The 26409-nt window shown below is 39.2% G+C and overlaps 1 protein-coding gene across 2 annotated transcripts in view; it reads left to right on the forward strand.

Moving 5' to 3' along the window:
* The window catches only part of LOC117399297 (polypeptide N-acetylgalactosaminyltransferase 1-like), a 193282-nt gene that overhangs the window by 112679 nt on the left and 54194 nt on the right, over positions 1–26409 (forward strand). For both annotated transcript variants that reach the window (XM_033998390.3, XM_059022787.1), the window contains one exon: positions 10455–10621. In XM_033998390.3, the coding sequence (XP_033854281.1) occupies positions 10455–10621 (167 nt within the window). The remainder of the gene's footprint in view (positions 1–10454; positions 10622–26409) is intronic.

The following is a 26409-nucleotide window of genomic DNA, read 5'->3' on the forward strand; positions in this document are numbered from 1 at the left end:
CTACACCTTAACCCGCTAATTTCAAAGTAGGCGCTTTGAGTGACAGGCGCTGTAGCTGGCAAATGAAAGTGCACAGTCAGTGCAGGTCTTGATGATTGTCAGTTATTTAAACGAATGACGCATTCTAGCGCTGCTTCAGTCAAAAAGATATGTCTGAACAGGATTAAATGAGTGAAACTACAGTAGCCTACTAAGCAACCCCTAGCCATTTAGAGCTGAACGGAGATGGGACAGACAGCAAGTATAAAAACTACACAAACTAGAGATGATTTCTAAATTATAATTTTTGGTATGAAAATAAAAAATAGCTAGTGGTTTTACCGATGTTTCCTATATACATTTATTTCAAACTCATATTTTTGGGGAATTTTACATTAAAAATCAAAGCAGCAAGCCTATATATAAGGCATGAAAATCCTTAGACTCTATACTTTCTACTTATTCCATTCATAATCTAAATTTAGTGTAAATGTGTGAATAAAAGCGTATCTATCTCTGAACAAACAAACAGAAAAAACTCAAATACGGTACTGGCACTGAATTGCTGTTGTATTTAGGATACAAGCGCCACATGATTATTTTAACGGGATGGTGTATGGTTGTATTCCTGCCAACAAGAAGCCACATGGCTTTACACACTTAATCATATAAAGTAGGAAATGAGTAATACAATTAGACAAGAAAGACAGACATTGTTGAAATGTAGGTCTAAACTAATTGCTGAACTTTCTTTTTAGTGCTACTCAGTAAATCAACCTTGGTGAACTACAAGTTCACACCCTTAACCTTCTGTGTCAAGAATCCTATTGTGTGGTGAAGCATCCCAGTATATTTACCAGTGACTTGCTGAGGCAGGTATATCAGTGTTAAGAGCCAAGGGAATTCACTCTGGGACCATGATTAAAACACACAGGGTCTTTGTACTTTGTTTGCACCAGGTGTAAAATCTCCCTGGAACTGGACACAAGATACTGGACCTCTGTGAGGCCTGTTGTTATGTCTCATGTTTAAATGACATTGAAAATGACAGCATTCCTGCACTGTAGTTTAGATGAGTGTTTTTGGGTAGTACCTTAAACCTGACACCTTTCTCAGTTACGTAAAAAACTAAAACTTATTTTAAGATGCACAGTTTTATTATTTTGGGTATGTGTTATTTTAGCAATAGTCTGTATTTTCAGGATCAACTTTCATTCCAGTCAAACAATCCCAAAAGTTTGGACACTATTAAACTTCCTGGGAATGTGGCATGGATTGATTCTATTATTGGGCCTTGGTTTTGATATGCAGCACATTCTTTTAACTTCTTAAAATTCCTTTGCAAAAAAAGCATTTTGGAGACCTATTAAATCCAGGGGGGGGGGGGGGGGGTGTAACAGGTTTGGGATCAATCCCCTTTTTTCAATTGCAGTTCCATTTCCAATTCCTTTTTAAAATCAATTCCCATTCCCTTTTAATCAATACCAATTCCTTTGAAGGAATTGGAAAAAGGGAATGGGAATTGATTTCAAAAAGGAATTGACCCCAACCACAATTTGTGTGAGACACTGGCGTTGGGGATTCTGTCCCCCGCCGGGAAGATGAGGTTAAAAGCTGTATGAGGTCAAAGCATAATGTGACTTGAGATTGACGATTAAAAAAATAATAATAATAATGTTCACTTAAAAGTTATTATAAGAAGAAAGTCCTGTTTCAGTTTGGCAATCACTCACTCAGTGAAAGCCTCTACACTGATCCCACAGAGGGGTTACCAGTGGTCTCATTATCTTATAGTGGAGGCTGCTAAAATTGAGTATAAGATATGAACTTTGTGCTGGTCTCCTGCTTGAAAACAATTCCCTTTAGAAGTGTTCTCTCAATATATACACTCGGTAACAAAAGATTTATTAAAATGTCTTCCTGTCCACCTACACAAAACCCCGATATAAATGCATCAATGTCCATCAGATTTCCAGACGGAGACAAAACTGTGAATCTATTACCAGTGGAGGAGAAGGCTGAATGCAGAACAATAGGAGAGATGTTCCAGCTAGCTTGTCTGTTCATCTTTACATGTTGATTTCTTCATTTACATTGTCTGTGACAGATGTGTCTTTTGGGATCCGAGCTGCCTAATACTGCAGCTCTACTTGTTTCTATAGTGTCTTGAAACATAATCAGAGTCATCATACAGGCTGACTATGAAGTCACTTGGCCACTTTGAAGAAAATCGATGTGAATGAATTCAGCACAAGGATTTAAGCTCTTCTCAAGAAGACACTGTACTGGAGTGGTAAATACCATGCAATTTACAGGGTTCTGGAAACCCAACCACACACATTTTCAGGGGTCTCCTCTACACGATTGCAGGTTGTCTTCCATTCATCATGCAGTGTGCCTATTTTTCTCAGCTCTGCACGGTCTGGCAGCAAAGAATGCTTTCCTCTTCCTTCCACTGCGATACTGCATTCTGCATGGTTGTTTATAGATAGGGCCCTACCAAATTCACAGTCCATTTTCGTAAATTTCACAGTCATAGCATTGAAAAAATCTTACATTTCACGGTGTTGTAACAAAGCATGAATATGTATTTAAAAGTGACAAAATATGAACATTTAAATCCCTTAAGTTAACAAAAGCAGGTGGGAAAGAAACAGTTATGGTTTCAAATGTTATTAATTGTCCGACAGTAAATCAAAAACTATTGTGAAAAGCTGAGCATTAACAGGTCACACTCTTTACTTACTGAAGTCAGTGGTTGAATGTGAGCATGGACCATCCTGCAACTGTCTTTCTTCATTCCCTGTCTCTGCGCTGAAAACACAGCTCTCTCTGCATCCACGGAGTTTGTTGGAATTGTCAGACAACTTATTCGCTGTCGTAGCTTATTCACACTTGGTAAGCAACCGGCATTTTGTACATTCCTTTGAATGAATTTGCGCACAGAGAGATTAAATTGTTTTTTGTTTTTTTACCTTTTCGTTTCCCAGCGATGGGCTATCCACAGCCCTCTTTCTGCTTCGATGGCTTTCCGAGTCTAAGTGGTGCTGAACCATTGCCCGTCGTGTGTGATCCAACGAAACATTGCAGCTTGTACAAAACAGTTTGCCACCATCAGAATGTAGAATCTGGCTTCCAAATTCTTTCAGACGATCCGCTGCAGTAATGATTGTAGAGGTTTTTGATTTACTTTGGACACTCATTTTAAAATTTCACTTGTCTTACGGCTACCAATTGATATCACTATGATACAAAACCTATTTATTTTTTTGTTGTTATTATTTTGCGCATCATTCAGATTATATTCTTATTGGGTGCCACTGTGCTGCACAAACCTAATCTACATTAGAGTGGAGTCAGTTTGATGCGCTGTAGAGAAGGTCTGGTAATGCTCGGTTGATACATTGAGGATGGTTGTTTTCAGTTCTGTGGAAGAACACCACACAGTACAACGTCGCCAAAAATTGGAAATGTGTGTGCCACTGCGTGGAATGGCAGCGTTTACAGAAACCCCCCATTGGAAAGCACAAGTCTAGTCGCAAGTGGGTCAAGACAGGTCAAGCCTGCCGATAGATTCAATGTATTGCAACATACAGACGTGTTGCAGTGGCCAAAATCGCAGAAACACTAGACAAGACATGCTAGTTTCCACTCAACAATGCTGTGTGTTGTGGGCTGATTTCTTTTTTTTCTCTTTTTTTTTTTTGGCCAGTAGGTGTAATATATAGATTTCTTTCTGCAGAGTTATCCTATGGTGAATGGTTTTCATTTAAGATGAAACATTGCCAATACCTGTGTTCTGAAGGGACTTGTGAAAAAGAGCAAGTTCCCAGTCTCAATTGCTCTTCCCATATAAGCACTCTTGTGATGTTGTGTCTGCGGAAATTACATAATGCCTGGTTTGTAGCCGCAAATAATCTGACCCATTCGTTTGTAAGAGTGATGCAATGAGAGCGAAGCATGGGAAGAACACTGTCTTTTTACAGATGGAACAAAGCAGCTCAGAAAAATTGGACGCATGCTAATATTTCCTCTACGTTTCCTGTTTGCAGAGGCGAGGTTGCTCTGACCACACAGCTATTTGATCTGCAGGATTGTTTTCACTTTCAAATTATTGACAAACAAAGTCACCTGAGGGCCTTTTTGAGTGCATCTGAATTATTTAAAGATATCCCAGCATTGATAAGCAAGACTGATGAAGGTGTTTGATCACTCAACCTTTTCTAATTTGAAAACTTCTCAAATCTTATTATTTTTTAAGTAATCAGGCCTTATACGATTTCTTTAATTTCATTTCAGCATTTTTATCAGGAATTCTCTACGGCTGCTCAATTTTAAAGCTACAAGTTCAGCACATTGTAAAAATAATTGCAAATTACTTACTTCTTTTGCAAGCCAACAATCTCTGCAGTGCTTTGGGGTATAAAGTTAATTAAAAAGGGGAATCGAGTGTGTACTGTACTGTATCTCTACAGCAGTCTTGCTAGTGTGAGTGGGTCATGAGGAGCTTGGTTACCTTAAATGGAATGTAAAGTAGCTTGCCCTGTGACATAGTTCTCAAGTGTTTATTCTGGTTTAGGAATCGATAAAATAAATAACAGCTACAGTACAATTATTTTTTTAGTGTGTTCCTCCCCACTGTCTATTCAATTGGCCTCTACTCTACAATGTTTGCTGTGGGCCAGATGTGTGAATTCGATGGAGTAATTATGTCCTGGGAGATTTATTTTGTGTGTGAAGACAGATTGCCTTGGGTTTAGCTGCCACGCGGATAGAGCAACACTCCCCGGCCACTGCTGGTCGACTTAGGTAAACAGGAAACTAACAGGAAGCTGTCAGGAAACTGCAGCCTGTGGTCAGCTCAGGACCCATAGCACTGCCAGAGACACTGCACAGCACAGATTCTCACTATTGGCAAAACATACATTAGCAGTTTGTTGTGGTCTTTTGTCATGGTTCATTGCTAGCTTCAATTGTATTTGTAAAAGAGGATGTAAGGTCTTTACACAGAGAATGATAAGGGGTATAAAATGGATTTCCTAGCTATGTTGTTCATGCTGAATCATTGGGATTCTTTAAGAGCCGAATTGACAAAGTTTTTACCAACTACTAGCAACAGGATGAGCACTGATGGGCCGAATTGCCTCCTATCATTCTTAAAATAATTGTTATGTAATTAAGCAGCTTTTGTGGTTTTGAGACTGCCTTAAAATGTTGCCAGTCTAATAGAAACTTAATTAACTGCAAAGTGTAGTAAAACATTTTGATAAAAAATAAAGTACAGTCAAGCATGCTAAATGTATTTAATATTTAAAATGTACACACACCATGAAACGCACATGGGTATAACCATGGCAAATCAGAAACACCCTAGTGAGGAGATTAACTTGAATTTCACAGCAACAGCAATTGTCATTTTTTGATCACTCGACTGCTTTCACAAACAGTCTCCTACTATCTCTGCTGTAATATTAAGCAGTGTTGACACTTAGACTGCCCATCCTTGTATTAACAAACCAAAAAAAAAAAAAATTGGCAGAAAGTTGTGGGTACAGTTAGTAAATTGTCATATTGTCATACTCTGTTGAAGGTATTAGTCTGTATATGAGCCACTGGTGGAGTGGATGTCAGCTAGTATATGTTAGCCAGGTTAGAAACTAATGCATGCCCGTAAAACTGAGTCTGTGTCTCCGTGTTCCTGTGGGCGAGTGCTTAAAAAAAAAAAAAAAAATTATTAATTAAAAAAAAGCATACATATATACTTCCACAGGCATGCGTTTACAAAATGCAGGAAAAGTCTATTTTCTAACGGGGTGTAGCATAACAGACATTCATAATGCTTGCAAAACAGTCACTCAAAACTGAAACCTCCCGTCATCTCCCCTTGTCATGAGGCATGCGAATGCGTCAATGTTTCATTACATTTTGTCTGTGTGATTACTTACGCTATTTATTCATTGCTGTGGTTTAACAGAACTTTCGGTATAAACAAAATGTACTTTTTAGACATCAAAACAGTATAAAAACTGCCATTTCCTCACATTACGTTTCTTTTTTCAATTATAAAATTATAAAACTATATAGATGTAAGGGATGATTGCTTAACTAGGTCTTATTACTAAAGTATTCATATTACAAGATTTAGTGTAACATATTAGAACAACAATTTAATATGGTCCATTTCAAAGAAACGTAATGTAAGGAAATGGCTATTCACTTGAGCCATTTTGTGTTTTGACATTTTTGTACTGTTTTGATGTCTAAAAAGTAGATTTATTTTATAATACCGAAAGTTTACATTTTAACCATGGCGATGAATAAAATTAATAGCGCATTGCATCTTTGAAGTAAGTGTAAAGTATAGTGGTAGATTACACCACTTATGTAGCCATGTCGGGTTAAGTAGGCTGCAACAAGAAAATAAACGTACTGGGAGTTACACAGAGCATGGAGTGGCTGTGTCTTTCTTCCTCTGTGCTAACAAACACAAGATAAAGTAAGTTTTATACCAGGTTGTGACCCCCCCACCGCAAAAGAAAAAAAAGACAATTCGCAAACACAAGGAATATGAAAAAAAAAAGAGGCAGCACACTTTTTCAGTAACAGCTTTTACAATTTGACTGGCTGCAGTAGGTCTACGTCTAGAAAATAAGATGTACTGCAAGGTTTGTGTCCAGTATGACAAAAGCCAGAGCTGCACATTTGTGACGGGGTCGTCTGCCTTTTAACAGAGTCCATTTTGTAAAGAGCATGAAAAATCAAGTAGTCATTGTTACTGTGAAACTGATGCAAAGACTGCCAAACAAGGCACATCAAAAGCGTAACAATTACTACACGTCATAAACACCTAGGTGTTTTCTAGAACAGCTCACTTCCTTGCAAAGCATGTACAACCGTAATTCTGATTTTGAATGGATGTGTGACTTGGATGAGGCAAAAAGATTACATGTGGGGAAAACCAATGTATCTGCTTTTTTTAATACAATAAAAAAAAATCTAAATTTATACGTGTTCATTTTTTAGGAAAATAACATTTAAGCCTAATTATTTTAGGGACCCCAACAGCTGTTTTTGATTCCGACTCAGGAATGTCACATAAGGACTAGTAAGTTACATAAGGACTAGCAAGTTTCAAAAGGTACTAGGCCTTCGGTATAATTTCATTGTTTATAGTTTGTAGTAGTATGAAAGTATTGACCATTTTAATGTGATGTCATATCCATCTGATAGAACATATCGGACACAAAGACATTCCAGATGGCTGTATCCAGTGTTTAAGTTACTTTTAAAAAGCAATCCGTAATAGTTACAAGTTACTTGAACAAAGTTGTAACTATTTACTGTAATTTATTACTTTGAAAAACGCGTAACTAGTTACTGTTACAAATAGTTACTTCTTAGGATTGGCCAATTCCTGTCCTAGCATATACCCAATAATGTTTCCTGTTATATTTATAAAATGTGTAGTGTAGTCTGGTATGCACAGAGTAAATGCCGATTGTCGACAGAACCATGTCCGTGCCCTGCCCTCTTTTGCGGTTCCAGGCCATGAGAACTCAAATCCAGTCTCAGGAAGAACCCCCAGTGTCGTCTTAGACGATTGAATGGATTCTTCCATTGCTACAGTACATGCAAGGTTGGAATGTAAGCTGTTACCATATTTTTATACCTGAAAACCTTTTTTCAGTTACTGAAAATTTGCATCAGATTTAATTTATGCGTTACACTGGCTGTATCACATACATATCAGGGTCTACTATAGTCCCCTTCACCACAGTGTTTACTGAGCTGTTGAGATTTCCTGCATCGCCCGTGCAAGTATTCAGTATTCAGGGAGTCTGCATCAGATAACAGAGCGTGAATGAGTGTCTCATTAGTCTGTCAAGCAATCAGGGCAAATAACTGATTGCTAATAGAATTACTTACTGTATTAGCAACAGAAACAGGCATCAGATGTTATAGTAAAAACTGAACTTTTTGTACAGCAGATACTGATTATGGCAGATAGCTGTGAAGTCACTGTAATATCATGAGGTAGCACTGTAACACTTATAAACTCCATTACGTGATATTGAACACTAAATCTGTAATTTTAACTGTATTTTACTAAGATACTTGTTAAGGTTTTGCTAAATAAAAAAATAAATAAAAAAAATAACATCTCTCCATGAGCTTGGAACTCCATTCCAGCAGAGGAGCCCTCAGATACTGTAGTTATTCACTTTTCTTTTAAAACCAGCTATCCGCATGACAAAAGAATGAGGAGCGGGAAGGAATAAAGGCGGCGTGGTTTGTATTGCGAGCTCGTCATAGACCTCATTGGGTGGTTTTGCACCAACAGCTCTCTCTGCAGCAAGCAGCAAAAACATTCTGAGATGATACAGGCTTATGGCAAACTCATTGTGTCTGTCTCAAAATAGTGTTGTGATGGGAATTTTTCCCAGGGAACTTATTGTTGGGACTGCATTCAGGATACTGATCAGTGCATTGATCGGTGGTGTACTTTTGATCAGAGCAAGTTTTGAAAGTATTTATACTCTTATACTCTTATACTTTTTTTAATACAATTGAAATTTGTATAATGAAAGGATTGCATTCTGTTTTCGGCATTCTCACAGTAGCAGCAGAACCAGTTTGGATAAACATCATGACCTGATCTGATTCAGATAAAATGTTGTACAAATACACAGTTGGGCATGAACTCAATTACTGTATATTTATATTTAGGGCTTCTGTTTTTCGATTTTTATTAATTACATTTTTTGGTGCTTATTTTCAGCTAATTTTGAGTTTTATGTAAATAGTTTATGTACTGTATGAAATTATTGTTTTCGTTATTTTTCAAAATTCTTGGGCGTTTTTTTTTCTGTAACAATATGTGTATGAACTCTACAGTACTTGCACACTTCAATTGTATCTTCTTTCCTTTGCTGTCTTCCACAATTAAATCCTTATGGTCATGGCCATATTCTTCTGGGGTTTCTGTGTTTCTAGGCATTTTTTTTTTACATTGACGCAATTTTTAATTCCGTTTTAAATTCCACAAGCGTGTAAATACTCCCTGATGGAACTGTAATATAGCTTTAAATCTCACAAGCAAAAACAAACGTCCGTGAAAGGGGTAAAGTCAACGAACTGAGTAACCATTTCCAGTGTTTTTCCGGTGTTTATTGGCTATGTACAGATTTCATTTTTTTGTAATCAGGGGTGTTTTTATTGGTTTTTATCAGTTAAAACTGAAAATCAGAAGCCCTAATTATATTATATATTTCCACAGAAGTACTGTGTTTCGCATCTGCCGTCTTCCGCATGGCACAGTGCAGTCACTATTGTGCTGTTGTCTGTATAACTAATGGCTGCAGATACAGTACCGAAATACATGATTCTACTTTCACGACATGCAAAACGAGTTGTTAGTTAAAATCAGCCTTAGCCTTAAACCTCAATCCACAGAGTATATTATTGATGTCTATCCAGTCAAGTACACTGCAGATAGTTTAGCTAATTTTAATACAGTAGAGAGTCATCTTGTTAGACAGACAATCAATTATGGGTCATGCTTAATTAATCACCAAAATGAATGTTCTTCAGACTGATTTCAGATGGGTTCTGTCTGCACCTTGGAAACTGGTTTTGGAGCATTTTCATTAATCCTGAAGCACAAAGGTGATCTGCTGGGGGTTCAAGATCATCAATCATCTTCCAACTTCACTGTCCTTGGCAGGCAGAGCAGCTGTAGCTCAGAGAGCAAGAACATTAGTAACATAAGTGCTCCTACACAGCTGTAAATCCAGAATTGGAAATAGCTATTGGAGTTCCTCTTCAGTATTTAGCAATTCAATAATTCAAGTTAATTCACAGTTGGTAATTGTGATAATTTATAAAATGATTCCAACCAACTGATTGCAATTGTATCAATTCAACCGCTCAGGTCCTTATCACTGTAATAAATTGTTTGACTATATATTTATGAACAGTGGGTTTCCTCAGTGTGCCTTGTGTGTTATTGTTTAATATAGTCATCTTGCAACCTGATTGAAAACCAAACCGCTGGTTTAGTGTTTCGTCTATTTTTTCTGCTTAGGTGGTTATCGAAAAAAGATCTTTACAATGTCTTGTGATGTTTTGAATGCATGATGTGTAAAATGGGTCGGTCTATCTTGCTTTGGTTTGCTAAGTTCAGTTTCATCTCTCAGTAGTTTACTGAGCTGTTGACATTTCCTGCATCACCCCTGCCAGCATTCAGGAAGTCTGCTTCAAAGATAATATCAGTGTGTGAACGATTCTCTCATTATTAGTCTGTCAAGCTGATAACTTGTAACAGAGTTACTGTATTAGCAGTGGAAATAGGCATCAAATGTTATGGTAACAACTATATAGAGACTTTTAGTACAGCTGACACTGATGAAGGCAAATAGCAAGAGAGTTGTTGCAAAAGACATGTTTTGAATGTGCTTTTCCCTGTTTGGTTTCAGGTGTAAGAACAAGCTGTACCAGGACGACCTGCCTCGCACGAGCGTGGTGATCGTGTTTCACAATGAGGCGTGGAGCACCCTGCTGCGCACGGTGTGGAGCGTCATCAACCGCTCACCACGCCACCTGCTGGAGGAAGTGGTTCTGGTGGACGACGCCAGCGAGCGAGGTAAGACAGAGAAAGACAGAGAGGCAGGGGAAGCAACTGGCAAGCTCAGCGAGGATACTGTCGACTTGCAGCTCAAACAAAGGAAGCACAGAGTTTCCCGGGGTGGGGGGGAGGTTCATGTGTTAATAATTATAGCCTTTAAAATAAAAAAAATGTAATATTCAGTAACAAAAATAGCCTAACCAAAGCCTCCTTTGTGCCATCCTGTGAATCTCCTAGAAGTCAGCAGTCAGGCTCCCGGCTTCCAGACTAGCCTGTCACTGCAAGGGGGATTGGGTGCAGTTGAAGGATTAATTGGATTTGATTCTCTGTGGGGCTATTACCTTGTAATTATACTCTCTGCTGTTGACAAGGTGCTTCCCTTCTTTCCAAACAACTCCACAGGCCAAAGTTCCTTAAATTTTAAGAGATGTCATTTTGTGCTGCTCTAACTGTGCCAAATGATTTCTGTTCATGTGAGATGCCATACACACAAAGTATTAACATAAATCACAAGAAACAAAGCTTGTACTCATGAACTACTCTCCAATAAATTAAAAAAAAAACCTTTGGAACAGGCGTATGTTCTATTGATGAGATGACATTTATACACAAGATGCTGTAAGATTGCTAGAATTTTGACAAATCCTAACTCTGATTGGTTGATTTCTCATATGTGATTTATATAGACGTCACTGACCGTCTCGTCCAATCAGGTGATTGGCTAGTGATGCCTTCCCATCTCACTTTCTGTAATTGCACCAGTTTCATATTTTCTTACTACATTATTATTTATTCATAGTGTGTGTCCCTTAAACTTAACTTAAGTGAAGAGGCATTTTTAACAGAAAGGGAATGTAGAAAATCCAAGCCTGAAACTGAGCACAATTTTTGTACAGTGCAGTCCCATGCAGCACATACTGCAGCAGTATTGTACAGCTATAACTTAACACATAAAAAAAAACAAAAAAAAACTGGATGTTACTTTTGAAGTCATTAGCCAAATGTTGGTCTACTTGATTTGGTCTGTTAGTACTGCAGGAATATTGATACATAGTACATGTAAGTGTACAGTACACTTACAGTTGGTATTAATCCCTGGACACACTGCCCCGATGCGTCCAATAGCGACGTGATTTTTCAGGCGCATCGGGGCAGTGTGTTAAGCTTTGCGATGCGATTTTACAGGATCGGCTGATCGTTTTCTGTCGGCAAAGTAGGTATTGTAGAACAACATTCAACCACCATCTCTCACTCGCCTTCAAGTCTGACACCATGAGCCCCCCCAGAACAAAGGAATCAGTTTCCTTTTATTGTTATCCAGACCAGACACTTACAAAACGAACACCTGTTAATCACCTGCAGCTGTGCTGGTTTACCTTTAATTAAAACCCCTAGCGCTCCTGGCCCTTGTAGTTTAAATGGCGGCAGCCATTGTTGTTGGCCCTATTAACTAGAACTCATGCATTGTCTCTTGGTAGAAGCAGTCTTCTGATGCTCAGTGCCCTGGTCTTATATACTGTAATATTCAAGGACCCACATATTTATCATTCGTGACCAGACCAAGTCTGTGGTCACTATATCTAGTAAATATTGACTGGAGAGGAGGGCTATAGTGGAAAATTATTGACCCAAGGGAAGACTATTATTACCTACAGGGGCTATAATGAGAGAGAGAGAGAGAGAGAGAGAGAGAGAGAGAGAGAGAGAGAGAGAGTGAGAGTTCTATTTAAACAAAATATATAAAGTCATATTTACTGTCCAACCTTGCCTCACTTATTTTCTTGACTGATTTCATATATTAAATATGTACTGCAGACTCGGCCATAGTGGAAAATGAAATGCCCCTTCGGAAGACTATTGTTACCTCCAGCCTGCGGCTTCGGGCACTAAGCTCCCTGTCGGTAACAATAGTCTTCCCTTGGGGCAATCATTTTCCACTATAGCCCTTCTCCAGTCCCTACATACATACATACATACATACATACATACATACATACAATCACAAACAAAAGCATTTGGGCAGTTAAAAAAATTTAGACAGACCACAAAGAAAGTGATTTCTATCATTTCTAATTGTTCTATAGAAAGTTATAAATTTGAGATTCAGCTTTATAATAAAACAACATATTACATAACATGCATAAAATGAAAAATAACATGCAAAAACTAATTTCATACTTTGACAAAAGTATTTGGGCACCCTTATATTAGTATTTTCAAGTCAATCCACAACATCTGGGGACTGAGATGGCCAATCCATAACTGTAATTTTCCTTTTTTTTTTAAATTCCTTTGTAGAGTTCGCAGAATGCTTAGGGTCTTTATCCTGCTGGAATACAAACTTCTGTCCAATAAGCCTTCTAGCACTGGGTAACAAATCGGAGCAAAATTTCTTCATTGATCCGTCTACAATACAAAAGTCGCCAGTGCCTGAGGAAGAGAAACAAGCCCATACCAAAAATATGTTCTATTTATTGCATTCATTGTGGAATAAGCCGCTTTGTATGTGTAAGTAGATCCAAACATGCAGAGCACAAACAGAGCCAGATCATGGTTGCATAGCTCTCTGGACATATATAGGCAGATCAGAATGATTCCAGATTTGCTTTCAAATCTGTTCGTTATAGTTGCAGAACTGCTTCGTCGATTGCGGGAAGCATTTGCTTCGCATGGGATGAGAAATCACCAACAGGGTAGATTGAAAACTGATCACGGACAAAACCGATTACGTCCCTGGGAATGCTGAAGTTGTGAGCAGTGAAATTGTCTTTCAACTGTGCAGTAGTCACTTACAACATATTGGAATGTTAAGCTAAACTAATGCGTCTCTTAATAGATACGACACAGATTCTATATTATTTTTACTAAATTCAGTTTAATAAATCTAAAGATCGGGAGGAAGGACGGCCCCAAACGTCATCTAATTGTAACCTATTGAAATATACAAATACCCATGTAACTCACCCTCTCTTACGTTTTGATTCATTCACACCCCTCCACCTCCCCATCTCTGCCAGGAACTTATTACTACAATCACTATGGGGGGGTCTCCTGGCCAGAGGTGTATCTAGGTGGGTGGTTTTAGGAGTTTGAACCCCCCCCCCCCCCCACCCCTGATCCATCACCAGGGCACCCTCACCAATCCCCGGACCAAAATCCTGCTGATCATTCTCACCAGCACCCCACTCCCTGCTCCCACCCCCCCAGAACAAAATCATTGTTACGCCAGTGTTATTACCCTTCATCAAAAAATCTCCATCCACCCCCAAAACAAAATCCTGGCTATGCCACTGCTCTTGCCTCGGCCAAACGGCCAGGTAGTGGTCCCTCAAACCAAGCAGGTTTGATGCCAAATTGTTTTCCAGTCAACCGTCACATACCTTGCATTCTTTACATTTTCATAATAATAAATAAAATCTTTAAACTAATATTCTGTGTCAGTGGGTTTGTCTTGAAACTGCTGAATATTTATTTGGAGGTTACAAAGACATTCTATCACAATTGTTACTTCTTTTTTCCTTTTTGGTTTGTTTTCAACCAGCATAACCAGCTTTCTTATTGACGAGCTGGTCATGCACGCGACAGGCTGCAACATATTTTTAGGGTGAATTTTTCTGGGGAGGGGGGGTGTTGCAAGTGGCCCGCTGTGCGGCTCCCTGCGGGTCATTTGGCCCGCCGTCAACTGTAATTGCCAACCACTGATTTAGACCTTGCCAAAATGCTTTACGCCCTCTCTGCAATGGATACATCTATTGTTTTATGTAATGTATTTGTGCCACTCTGCCCATTTTCTAATCTGTGTTTCTATAATCTGCTTAAATTTAAACCCTGGTTAACACTAGTCTTAACCTATTACATTAAAAAAAAAAAAAAAAAAAATCTAAAAATTCTCCTCAATAATATGCCAGTAGACTTCGCCACCCCACTTCCCCAAAATCCACCTTGTGCAATTCAAAAATTCTATTGAAAGTTAAGGTAATAAAGAATTTTGAAGCCCCTTCGTTAAAGACGACATGTACTGTCTTGTGTTAACGCTGAGATGCCTAGTCTTTTTGCTTTTTGGGAAGTATGATGATGGACAGGCTCATCATGAAAGTGCAATTGCCAGTTAATTACTCTGAGCTCCCTCTCCAGTGCAAATGTGTGAATGACACAGTGCAGCTCTCGTGCTTGAGCAGTTTTATATAAATGAGTCTGCACTCTCTCCAAATGCCAGAGCCAGCACTTTATCCTGCTCAACTCCAAGCCTTGGTCGAGGTGTGTCTGGTGCTCACTAACAGTGTGGGGGATATCTTCATTGTCATCCTCATCCTCATCATCATTATTATTATTTGTTAATTTAGCAGACGCCTTTATCCAAGGCGACTTACAGAGATTAGGGTGTGTGAACTACGCATCAGCTGCAGAGTCACTTACAATTACGTCTCACCCGAAAGACGGAGCACAAGGAGGATAAGTGACTTGCTCAGGGTCACACAATGAGTCAGTGGCTGAGGTGGGATTTGAACCGGGGACCTCCAGGTTACAAGCCCTTTTCTTTAACCACTGGACCACACAGCCTCCTATATCATCATCATCATCATCATCATTGTGCCTGTTTAATAGGGGCATAACATGTGGAGTACAATCCAAGAGCTGCACAGTGAAGTCAGCATATTTCTGCACTCTAGCAGTCTAGTGTATTGTAATCGGCGACATGTCTGTTCATTGGCAGTGCAAAAGTCTTCTTTTGAGGTACTGCATTGTCCGGACTATCACTGGAACCAGGCTCAGAGCCCTGTAGTGCTATAACAAGCTGTTTTAGTGCTAGGTTCAGGAAGATAACTCTGTACCAGACGTTAGGTTTTTGCGAAATAGTGACTATGGAGATACTGACTATGGGGACCAAATTCCTCACCTATTTATGTATTTACAACAAGAACAAAAAAAAAACTTAGATTTGTATTGTGCCTTGTAATGAATAAAAGCCCTTGTAAGATAAATCAAAGTTTAAAAATGAAATTTGTAATCCGCAGAAACACATTTTGTAAAATTAAAGTTTTATAAACAAGTGAAAAAGATTACCACCAATCAATTTCCAAGTGTGCTCGATTGCTTCGCGCTGCAGCCAGTTTGACTGTTCCCACTGAAATCAACCTTTTCTGTATTTTGTTGCTCGCTCCTGTTGATCACCATGCATTCAGGCTAAAGAGAGTTTTAGTTCTAAGAACTTTGAGCAAGGTCAGAGGAGCGAAGGGTCCATGTTGGTTCTTGAGATTAGCATGAGCTAGTACCCTGGGTTTCCCTAGAAGGCCCACTTATAGTGTCTAAACCCATCTGATCATTGGATTGGAGTCAATTGCCAGAAATACTGGCCATCTCAGTCCCCCTCAACCTAACCTACCAGTGTACCTGTCTGTCAGCTGGATTTTTGGAAGGTGAATCTATATAATAAAAACAATATTTTGTGTTTTGAAGAGAGTCTGGATGCTTTATATTGTAGCAATCCGTGCATCTATGTAATTGTGTCTCATGTACTGTACTGTAATTCCCGTTGTATTGTGTTCCTTTACCTTGGTATTCCCTGCATTTGCTGGTCATCTGTCTGTGTCTATGTGTAAATGTAGCCTGCGCGTGTGGTGCTTTCTGTGTCCCCCTGTAATTGGTTGTTGGTTGTCTGTGCCCATTGGTCCTAGTGTGCGGCTTTGGATCAATGGGATGTGTGGAAGCTTCGGTACCCGATTAGAATAAAGGGGCGGACCTACGTTAAGAGGGCGCTGAGCCGCCAATTGTGTGTGTGTGTGTTCTCAAAGCTGGTTACTTTTCCAGGATTGCAGTGACGCAGACAGAGCGGTGGTCTCTGAGTAATTAAAGCAATTGAACTTGAATCAAACATGTTGTCTCCTTCCTACTGTCTGCGAAACGCTACAATATTGCTATAGCAAGGCGATCTGTTTGAATTCTGTAGAATCTGTGATGGCCCTTTTAAATATTTAGCTTATTAGCCATGCTAATGTCTGTGATAATGATAAACATTAGATACAAATGTATGCAGTGCATAAATTTCATATGCTTAAGCACAAAATTATTTGAATTGCTCCGAAGGCCAAATTTGAATGAAGTTTTGCGATAAGCGTGACAGGCTTGCAATTCGCACAATGTTTCTATTACATGCGTTTAGCTAAGTGCCTTATCCTCAGCAAGATTGGTGAAGGGCCGCAATGCCCAAGGGCTCAATCTGTAAAATATCCCTGTAGTTGCATTCTCCAAAGACTCCCTTTCCTTTTCATGCCACTCACCCAGTAATTCCACCCTCCGGTATAAGGACATGGCTGACTTTTTTTTGTTTGTTTGTTTTTCCTTTAAGTATTGTTATTTATTTGTCATTGAAATCAGAAGCATACTTTGACACCCACGATCTGCAGTCCTTGCTATTGACTATACCATACAGGTGTGGTAGGAGCAGGGTGCGTGGTGAGTCAGGAGCAGTTGGAAGGGGCTTTCAGCTGGAGTATGAGTAAGGGATACACATGTGCAGACTGCATCAACAGACAGTGTTCTTGGCCGGCTCCATGCTTAGATTCCCATCTTCGGGGCTTCCAAATAGTAGTGTTTTCAGCATTGTGGGTTTGTTTTACAGTCCACACTTCTGTAAATATGTGTATGTATAGTGTAAGGAGCATGGGTCGGAGCTACTCAGAACACCGGCTGACAGGCGCGTTTCTGTAAAATAGAGTGGAGTCCATTGTTTCATTTCTCCATTTAGTAGCTTATTTATATATTTCTGGGGGTGGGTGTGCAACTTCAGGGGTGCCAATGCTACCGATGTGTGTTGAGCTTTGATTCTGTATTCCATGTGCAGGTTACATTTGCGTGTAGACTCGTCTGAGGAATATTGCTATGTACTGTACACCTATGATAGCTGCTTGGCAGGGTATTGTTAACAGTCCATTGTCGTGTAGTATTCCAATTCTGCGCATTCGCGTGTAGCTCTTGTGCATTTCTGCTATATTGGTAATGAATGCACAGGTAGTTTTGCGAGGAACAAACACAGTTGCGAATTGAGCAAAAAAACTGCTATTTTCCAGCTTCACGCAACTGTTTTGTGCCGTGTTGGAAAATATACTTTTTTGACCAAAAGCACACATTTTTGCAAGGCACACATTTTGCGAGGGGATTGCGCATCACTTCGAATATCAGGGCCATAGTGTCTAATTTGGAGAGTAAATTACTCAATGACCCAAAACCTTATCTGGAGCGCTGGCAGTACTGTAGTAATATTGATACACAGTACATGTATACATTACATGGTTGGTATTAGGGTTACTCCCCCCTTGCAACCTGCTTGCCACTACACCACTCAGTGAGACCAATAGGCATGCTCTTGCTACTACTTCCAGCAATAGGAGGTTAGATATGACATTGTCAGGTTTTACTTCTGAAATCAAAACAATGCTTTAAAATGAGAAAGCTTACTTTAGGCACGGGTAACAAAATGTGACAGGTGAATGATGTGCACATTATTAGCTTTGAAAAAAATGAATCAAGTGAGGGAATATTGGAGCTGGTGACTTTTAAAACTCAGAAGTTTAAAGCAACCCTGTGGCCTCGATAGAGCACTCAAAAATGTATTTTCGTCATGTACAGCTGGTATACCACAGAGTAACAATGAGCCTGTATGCAGCAACACTGCCTCGAGTGAATGTAACAAATTCATCAGTAAGATATACCACTTAGAACAAGTGGACAGGTTAATGGTTGTACTGGTTAAAAAGACACCAGGAAATGATGACTGAAAAAGAACATTACATACAAAGTCATTCTAAACAACAAGAAGTTCCAAATTTTAATAAAACAGTACTGCTTCCTCTAGCCTTCCGATTTATAGTTTCTCCCTGCTCAAAATAAAGAGCTTTTCCACTGCAGTTCTGTAGGAGCAGTGGGAGTTTTAAGGGTCTCTGTGCTAGCTTCTTCAGTGCCAGTGAAGCAGAACTAACAACTGAATTCACGTGATTTGAAAGGAAAGGGAGGTAATGAACAGGATTCAAGCGCTGCTTTGCGTATTCAACTGCATGTGTTTGAAGTCGCCCAGACAACCCAGACAGCATCTTGATCACCGTATCATTTCAGTACAAGCACTGCCCACCTGTTTTCATTAATTCAGTGGCAAGTCTTTGAAAGCTACATCGAGAAACTACATAACAAACGTGTTAAATAGATTTCAACAGTGCCATTTTATAAAGTCATAACAATAACATTACATTTGAACATTACATTAAAATAAAATAAGCATATCTTTTTTTGTGTGTGTGTGTTTTTTTTCACTCTGTTGGTGAAACTGGATTATCTGAATGTGTATTACTTTAGCCAACACCGTGGGGCGCTTAAACAGGGCGAGCAAGCTTACCCCTGGCGTGGATGTGGATACTGTGCCAATCCTAGCTGTGTGAAGTCACAAGATGCACAACTCCAGCCAGCAGTACTTGACTGTTTCTTAGCGTTGTTTCATACACAGCTGTTCCAGGTGAAGTAAAGGTTGAATAATATTCTCCCAATTGAGTATTTTTCCCTGCAGAGGATGGCTTTTTGGAGAAAATAGCATAGCACTGACACTTTACTTAAAAGCTTACAGTTTTCATGTTTTAATAGTGAATGAAAACAGGGATTATCAGATTTACTAAAATATAGGCCTTTTGTGATAATAATTATGATGATGATAGTAATGGTGATAATAATTGTAATAGTAATAATAATAGTAATAGGTAAAAGATGGTTGTGAAGCTCAGCTTTTTTTGGACTGTGTGGTCTGTATGTGGATTTCTGTAACCAATCTTGCATGGAGTTGAATTTATCAGTGAGGGAAATGGAATGAAATTGAAATTAAGCTTATCTGAATATTAGGGAAATGTTAATTACCTAGGGAATTGTTCTGTCTGTACCACTGCAGTAATTGGAAACACCAAGCTTTATTATTATTATTATTATTATTATTATTATTATTATTATTATTATTATTATTATTATTAATTAGTCATTTATCCAAAGTGACTTACAAAGACTGTGGGGTGAACTATGCATCACAACTGCTGCTGCAGAGTCACTTAAAATAGGACCTCAGTTTTACGTCTCATCCGAAGGACAGAGCACAAGGAGGTTAAGTGACTTGCTCAGGGTCACACACAGTGAGTCAGTGGCTTTGCCGGGATTTGAACCAGGAACTTCCTGGTATCAAGCCATTTTCATTAACCACTGGACCACCAAGCCAATTATTAATAATGTTTGAAGCTTGTGTTCCTACAGCCAGACAGTAACTAACATCTATTTAAGTGCAAGTCAAAACAGGGTTTTGGGACACCAAAGATTGCATTTGATTTCATTTGCTATTATAAACAACTGCTGTGTAGCCAAACCGTTGATCAAAGGGCTTCAAAGGTGTTGATTTAATGAGAGCACCAGGGTTCATCTGAATATCTGCTGTACTGTGTGTAAACCACTAAGTTATGTACTGCATAGCCGATGGCTGCAGCAGCTCGCTGATGTAACCAGTGTTTGCAACAGGTACTGGGGTGCAGTGTCGGGGGGCTGCGTGGCTACTGTAAGTGGCACTATGGGTTAATCACTCAGGCCCTAGCCTTCTCTGTGTTGTACTGTACTTAAGCTATCTGCAAAAAAAAAAAAAAAATGTGTGTGGCACATTTGTAACTGTGTTTCACTTGTAGATGCCATACACATTTATCATTTTAAATATCAGATGTTTAAAGGGGAGGGGGGGGGGGGTGCTGTGTGGACGCGATAGTCTCAAGCATACACCAACTCATACAGACAGCCTCAGAGTTCACACAGACAGAACAGTGCAACATAAAATCATACCCGCAACCCCGTGCTCACATATTACATTTAACCAGCACGTGAAGTGATTTGTGCCCTCCTCGTGCCTAAATACAAATCTACATTTTTAAATACACGTGAAACACAGACCCGTTTATATCCCGTGTACCAATCTCTATACACCAACATTAACACACGCAACATACAACACATAACACACAAATGCACACAGGGGCGGGGCACATTGCCACAGGGTCCAAGCCTTTCTTCTCAAAGGATCCTCCGGGAAGCAGAAAACACTAATCCCTGAATCCCTTTTGCTTCTATTAGAGCACCCATAAGCAATACAATACACCACCTTGCCACTGAATTCTCAAAGTACTAAACACTGCGTAGACTCCTCACACTTAAGACAATGGTAATTGCGGCAGGTAGCTTATGTGTAGGACTTCTTATACGTCACACGTGGATGATAGCAGAGTGTTTCCAAAAAATATGCATATTTGAAGTGCGGTAAAATAGCGACAGGTTTGCACTATTTTTTGGCCTTTTAGGTTATTTTTTTTTAAAACCATTTTTTTACATGATGTAATAATAGACCATAAACTTTACATTACTGCAAAAAAACAAAGACGGTTCACAAATCTGACTAGAGATGTATCTTTTCACACTGTTTCAAAGGGAGAACTGCCAATTATGATTCGTCTGGTGTTGAGATGCAATTCCAGCATGTGTTATTTTTAAGGTTTCAATGTTGCTATGAACATATAAAGTTTGCTATTTAGTTTTTTTTTTCTTATCAGTTCTCAGTGTTTTTTGCTAAAGGGGAATTTGGGCAGTGTTCTTTAATAGCAGTGTCAGGTGTTGTTCTGTTCCGGTACAGTACATGATTAGTTGAAATGCTTCCAACACTATGTAACACTCTGTATAAGAAGCTCTGCGTGCAACATACAATGGAGAGTGTCCATGCGAATCAAATCTCTATTTGAATAAGAGATTTGATTACTCTATTATTCGGGCTAAATGAAAGCCAGTAGGTTGGACGATTTTAATGCATAAGGCTGCCAGTTGAATTGGTCCGATTGTTTCTGTGCAAAGTAGAGCAGGAATCGTGGCAGGAATTGTAGCACCTTTGTTGTAGCTTCTAGCTAGCTGACTGTTGTATGAGTCCCTCACACTAAAAGCGTGTCACTGCTTGTGTTTGTTAGATAGAGAGGATGTCTCAAAGGAGAGTGGGAACACATCTGAAGCCCAGCTACATTAACCGTCACTGTTTTGTATTTCTAAGCCTGTTTTATTAGAAAGGCTCTTAAGTGCTGGCATGCAGTCTGGTTGCCAAATAGAAGCAAATAAAATGTTGTTTCCACAGTTTGTAGAGTACTGCTTTAACAAGTAACACAGCTCCTCAGGGCTTGTCATGCAATCAGTTGATTTAATTGTCAAGGTCTTATTGTACACTCCTTTGAATTGCATTTAGTGTTTGTGCATTCACAGCTGCTTTCAGGAATAGGAAAGGACCAGTACTGACTACAACCAGGTACTGTATGATATGGAAGCCAATACTGTCAAAGCTCCACCTCTCAATTCGTCCGTTCACCTCATTCCTCACTTGCAGGCCCTTCTCTGGCACTCAGTCCAAAGCTGTGTCCTAAACACAGTCCCTTTTTTATGCCTTGATGCCTCCTCCACCCTGTTTCTCTTCGGTATTTTTACAGACAGAAATACATCACTGAGATGTCTTGCCAATTTATCTCTGCTATGTGCGATATGTTAACTTTATGGACTAGTAATATCAGTATAAAAGCATTCTAGTCCCATCTAAATAAACTCCCCCTGGTCTGGCTAATTTAATTCAAATGTTTTTTTTAGTTACTCAACCCCCGTAAGACAAACCAAGACAGGCCTTCCCATGAAACAAGACATTGCATATCAGTGAATCAAGCTGCATTGAAATACTTATCTCCTATAAGAAATAGTAATAAACCAGATATCTCATGTGCACCAGTTTTACTGTTTTCAGTGAGGTAGTTGTTTTCTTATCAGACAGCCATGAAATGTTTGACCAACCAGTGTAAACTTCAACCAGACAGTAGAAGAGTGGTGCGGCTGATTGAATATTCTTTGCGTATAAAATTCATTTTATAAACACAAGAACACACCGATATAACCTCTTCTTTTGCTGGCTGTTTTACCTTGCTGCTTTTGTAAGTTAGTGCCTGTGTACAGTATGAGTAGAATGTGCCACCGTAGGTTTGAGTAATTCCATTTTCTTATTTTTTTTATTTCTTCACCTGTATTTCACCTGTAATTAAATGATAGTCCTCCGTTTTAACACCCACATAGCTACTTATAGTTTTTTTTCCTACCCAGTTATGTTAATGGTCAGTGTGTGATGCAAATTATACAAGAGAATAAGACCATTAGGTTCCAAATTATTTATTTATTTATTTATTTATTTATTTATTTATTTATTTAGTGTGTCCAATTATTATTTTACCCCTGATTTTCTCCCAACTTAGAATGTCCAATCACTTTTCACCTGAGTTGGTAACTAGGTCTGACCTTTTTACATTGCCTCCATCTTCAGCTGACATTTATGTCAAACAGTATATCACTACTCTGTCTAGTATTATCGACATGGTAGCCCCTCTGCGCTCACGTAACATTGTCCCAGCCCACAGGTCCCCTTGGTATACTGATGAACTGAGAGCTTTAAAAACTGAAGGGCGCAGGCTTGAGCGTCGGTATAGGGACTCTCATCTTAATATCCATTTTGACATGAAATCACCATATTGCCAACTAACGTTCAGCTCTTGCCACAGAAAGGACTTCCTACTTCTCCAAATATAATTAGAAGTGGAAAAAACCATCCAGCCACTTTATTTAAGACAATTGATGGGATCCTTAATAAGAACCCAAGTACTCACTCTGTTCTTGTCCCTTCTCCCAAATTGTCAGAAATGTATGTCATTTTTTTAGTAATAAAATAACTACTATTTACACTACCCTACCCCCTGCTAGACCTGATCACATTAGTCCAACTGTCCTTGCCTGTATTGGATCTCCACTAACTCCACTAGCCTTTTGTCTCCCTAATTTGTCTGTAGTAATACATTATTATTATTATTATTATTATTATTATTATTATTATTATTATTATTATTATTATTATTGTAGTAGTGGAGGAAATCCAGAAGATGTGCCCTACTACTTTCGAAAGGATAATTGATGTATTTCAATCTGGCTTCAGAAAGGGTCACAGCACAGAAACTGCCCTTCTGAGAGTCACAAATGATCTCAGAATGAGCACTGATTGAGGTGCCTTGTTCATACTCATTCTATTAGATCTGTCAGCAGCCTTCTTTACCATAGATCATGGAATACTCCTGAAGAGCCTTGAAAAGCAAATTGGACTTTCTGGTATGGCATTGGCATGGTTTTAATTCTTATTTTACTCAACGTATCCAGTTCGTCACCCTGGATGACTTCGGATCTGACTCCACCATTGTTGACCGGGGGGTTCCTCTGTTCTGGGTCCAATGCTTTTCACATGCTGCCTCTCGATCCATTTTTAAAAAGTTTGAGATTGACTTTCACTACACAGTTGATACTCCAGATTTATTTCTCATTACATGCGGACCCAACCCTTGGACTTTCCAGGATAAATGACTGCCAAGGTCAGCCATGGATGTGAAGTAACTTTTTGAAGCTCAACTTGGACAAGACTGAAAGCCTTCTCCTCGGTACTCAACAGAGGTTACAGTCAGTTTCTCCTGAAACGCAGTCATTTCTCCCTCTTAAACCATCAAAAATCTGGGAGTCATCTTTGATAGAGAGCTCAGTTTTAATAAGCATGTCCGTGCATTCATCATGTCCAGAGTGGTTATTGCAGTTCTCTCGTTTCCGGTGTTAGCGACTGCACCTTGAAAAAACTTCAAATGCTTCAAAACTCTGGAGCTAGAATTCTTACAAGGACACAATCAACTGAGCACATCACCCCTGTCCTGAAGTCTCTACACTGGCTCCCTGTGAAGTCCCGCATTTACTATAAAATTCCTCTACTGGTGTATGTCAATGCATGATCTGACCCTTACCTATCTGTCCGACCTAATTGTCCATCATGCTCCAAAGCTCACTTTGCGATCGTCTAGCGCAGGAATGCTACGGATCCCTCGAGCTAACGTCAAAACTTTTGGCTCGAGAGCTTTCTGCTGTTGTGCCCCAAAAGCCTGGAATGCCCACCCAGACGAAATCCGACTCAACTTCTTCTTTTGGTCGGCTGCTGAAAACCCATCTGTTCAGAGCTGCCTTTAACTGTTAGAACTGGCCCATGTTATTTTTATATGAAACGCTCTGTGATGTGAACACATGAAGGGTGCTATATCAATGCAAGACAGATAGATAGATAGACGTCTGGAGGACCCTGCAGGTGTCCAGCCTTTGAGCTCACTGGGCGTCTGGCCAGCAGGGTTTGCTGTAACGAGATGAGGAGGAACAGCCCCTGCCAGTTTTGTCTCCCTAAACCACAGGAGCGCCAGAGCCAATGTGACATTCCCTTTGGAGTCCCCAGCAAAGTTTGCCTACACTTCACAGCCAGGACGCGAACCTGCGCTGCATGACTCACCTTGCTCATCACGTGGCTTCACTTCCACCAGTTGAGACACTCTGGGACCATCATGTTTTTTTCTTTAATACGTTAATAACACAATAGATTTTTAAATACATTTTCCACTTAGTCACTCTGCAGCTCCACAGATCTTAAGTGTGGTTAGCTCAACTACTCAGTAAACTGAAGATTTATAGATTAAAAAAATAAAGCCCTTCACTCTGTAATAGGATTAAAGATTACTCTCTAACAAAACAATTCATTTTAGCCAGTAGAGAGTTTTCTCGTTGCTATTTGGGAAGAATGATATGTTGTTCCTGTTTTTTGGATGTAATCCCTGGAGGACTGCTTTTAGTAAACAGGTCTTTAACTCTGCACGATTGGGAGATTGCGAGCTGCCGCTGATTCTTCTGAGCTTCACTGATGGTAGACGTGCTATGCTGCAGAGCAAGTGGGTTTAGGCAGTCTAGTATACAGTGAAATTGACATTCTGGATTAATGCCTCTAATCCCATAGACTTTTCTCCAGATGTGATTGAGCGATGTTCCCAGAAGCACATCTCTAGTAGTATATGAAGGATATGCAGGATTTCAGTGCTGGTCTCTGCATTGTAAAGAGTAGAAAGGTAAAATCTAGATATTTATAAAGCATTATGAAAATCATATTTTCTAACGCCTGGTATAGGATCACTTTGGATTTGAAACAAGTGTTTATAGGCCTATATATATATATATATATATATATATATATATATATATATATATATATATATATATATATATATATATATATATATAATGTACAGTACAATACAAATACAATCTAACAAAAATTAAAATAGAGACATATCTAGCAGATGTTTTGGGCATTTGTAATGATCTTGTGCTGCATAATAGAAAGTTATGTTTAAATTCCAATATTTTACATCTGTGGGATCTTATAATGGCAGTCTTCTTGAGATGTCTTTATTGTCCTGACTATACTGCAGATTGCTTGTTTATTTCAGTGGAACCTGTGTTTAGTCAAAAGGGGAAAGCACGTAACAATAGCGCTTCTCAGATGTCAGCAGACATATTTGTGCCTAATTTACAAGAACAGTAAAATGAAATGCTTGGGTCAGCTGTGTTGTATTCCATTGCATCACTGTCCTCTGTCGTTGTTGTCTTTGACTAACACAATGCTCATATCCCCTGGGATTTTGCAATATGCACACATGAAAGCAGTCAGCTTGACTGCAAAATCTACAGCTTTTCAGTCCCACTTTACTTCGCTGTCATTTTCTTGTCCAAGACAGAGCTCACTTTAATCTCGATTTTGAAGTTTTGAATCCGTCTTGCTCCCAGTAGAAGAAAGGGCATGGCTGCTGTTAGTTTGGAAACATTCGACAGACAGG

Source organism: Acipenser ruthenus, chromosome 4 (assembly GCF_902713425.1).
Source record: "Acipenser ruthenus chromosome 4, fAciRut3.2 maternal haplotype, whole genome shotgun sequence".
In the NCBI taxonomy this organism is placed as follows: Eukaryota; Metazoa; Chordata; class Actinopteri; order Acipenseriformes; family Acipenseridae; genus Acipenser; species Acipenser ruthenus.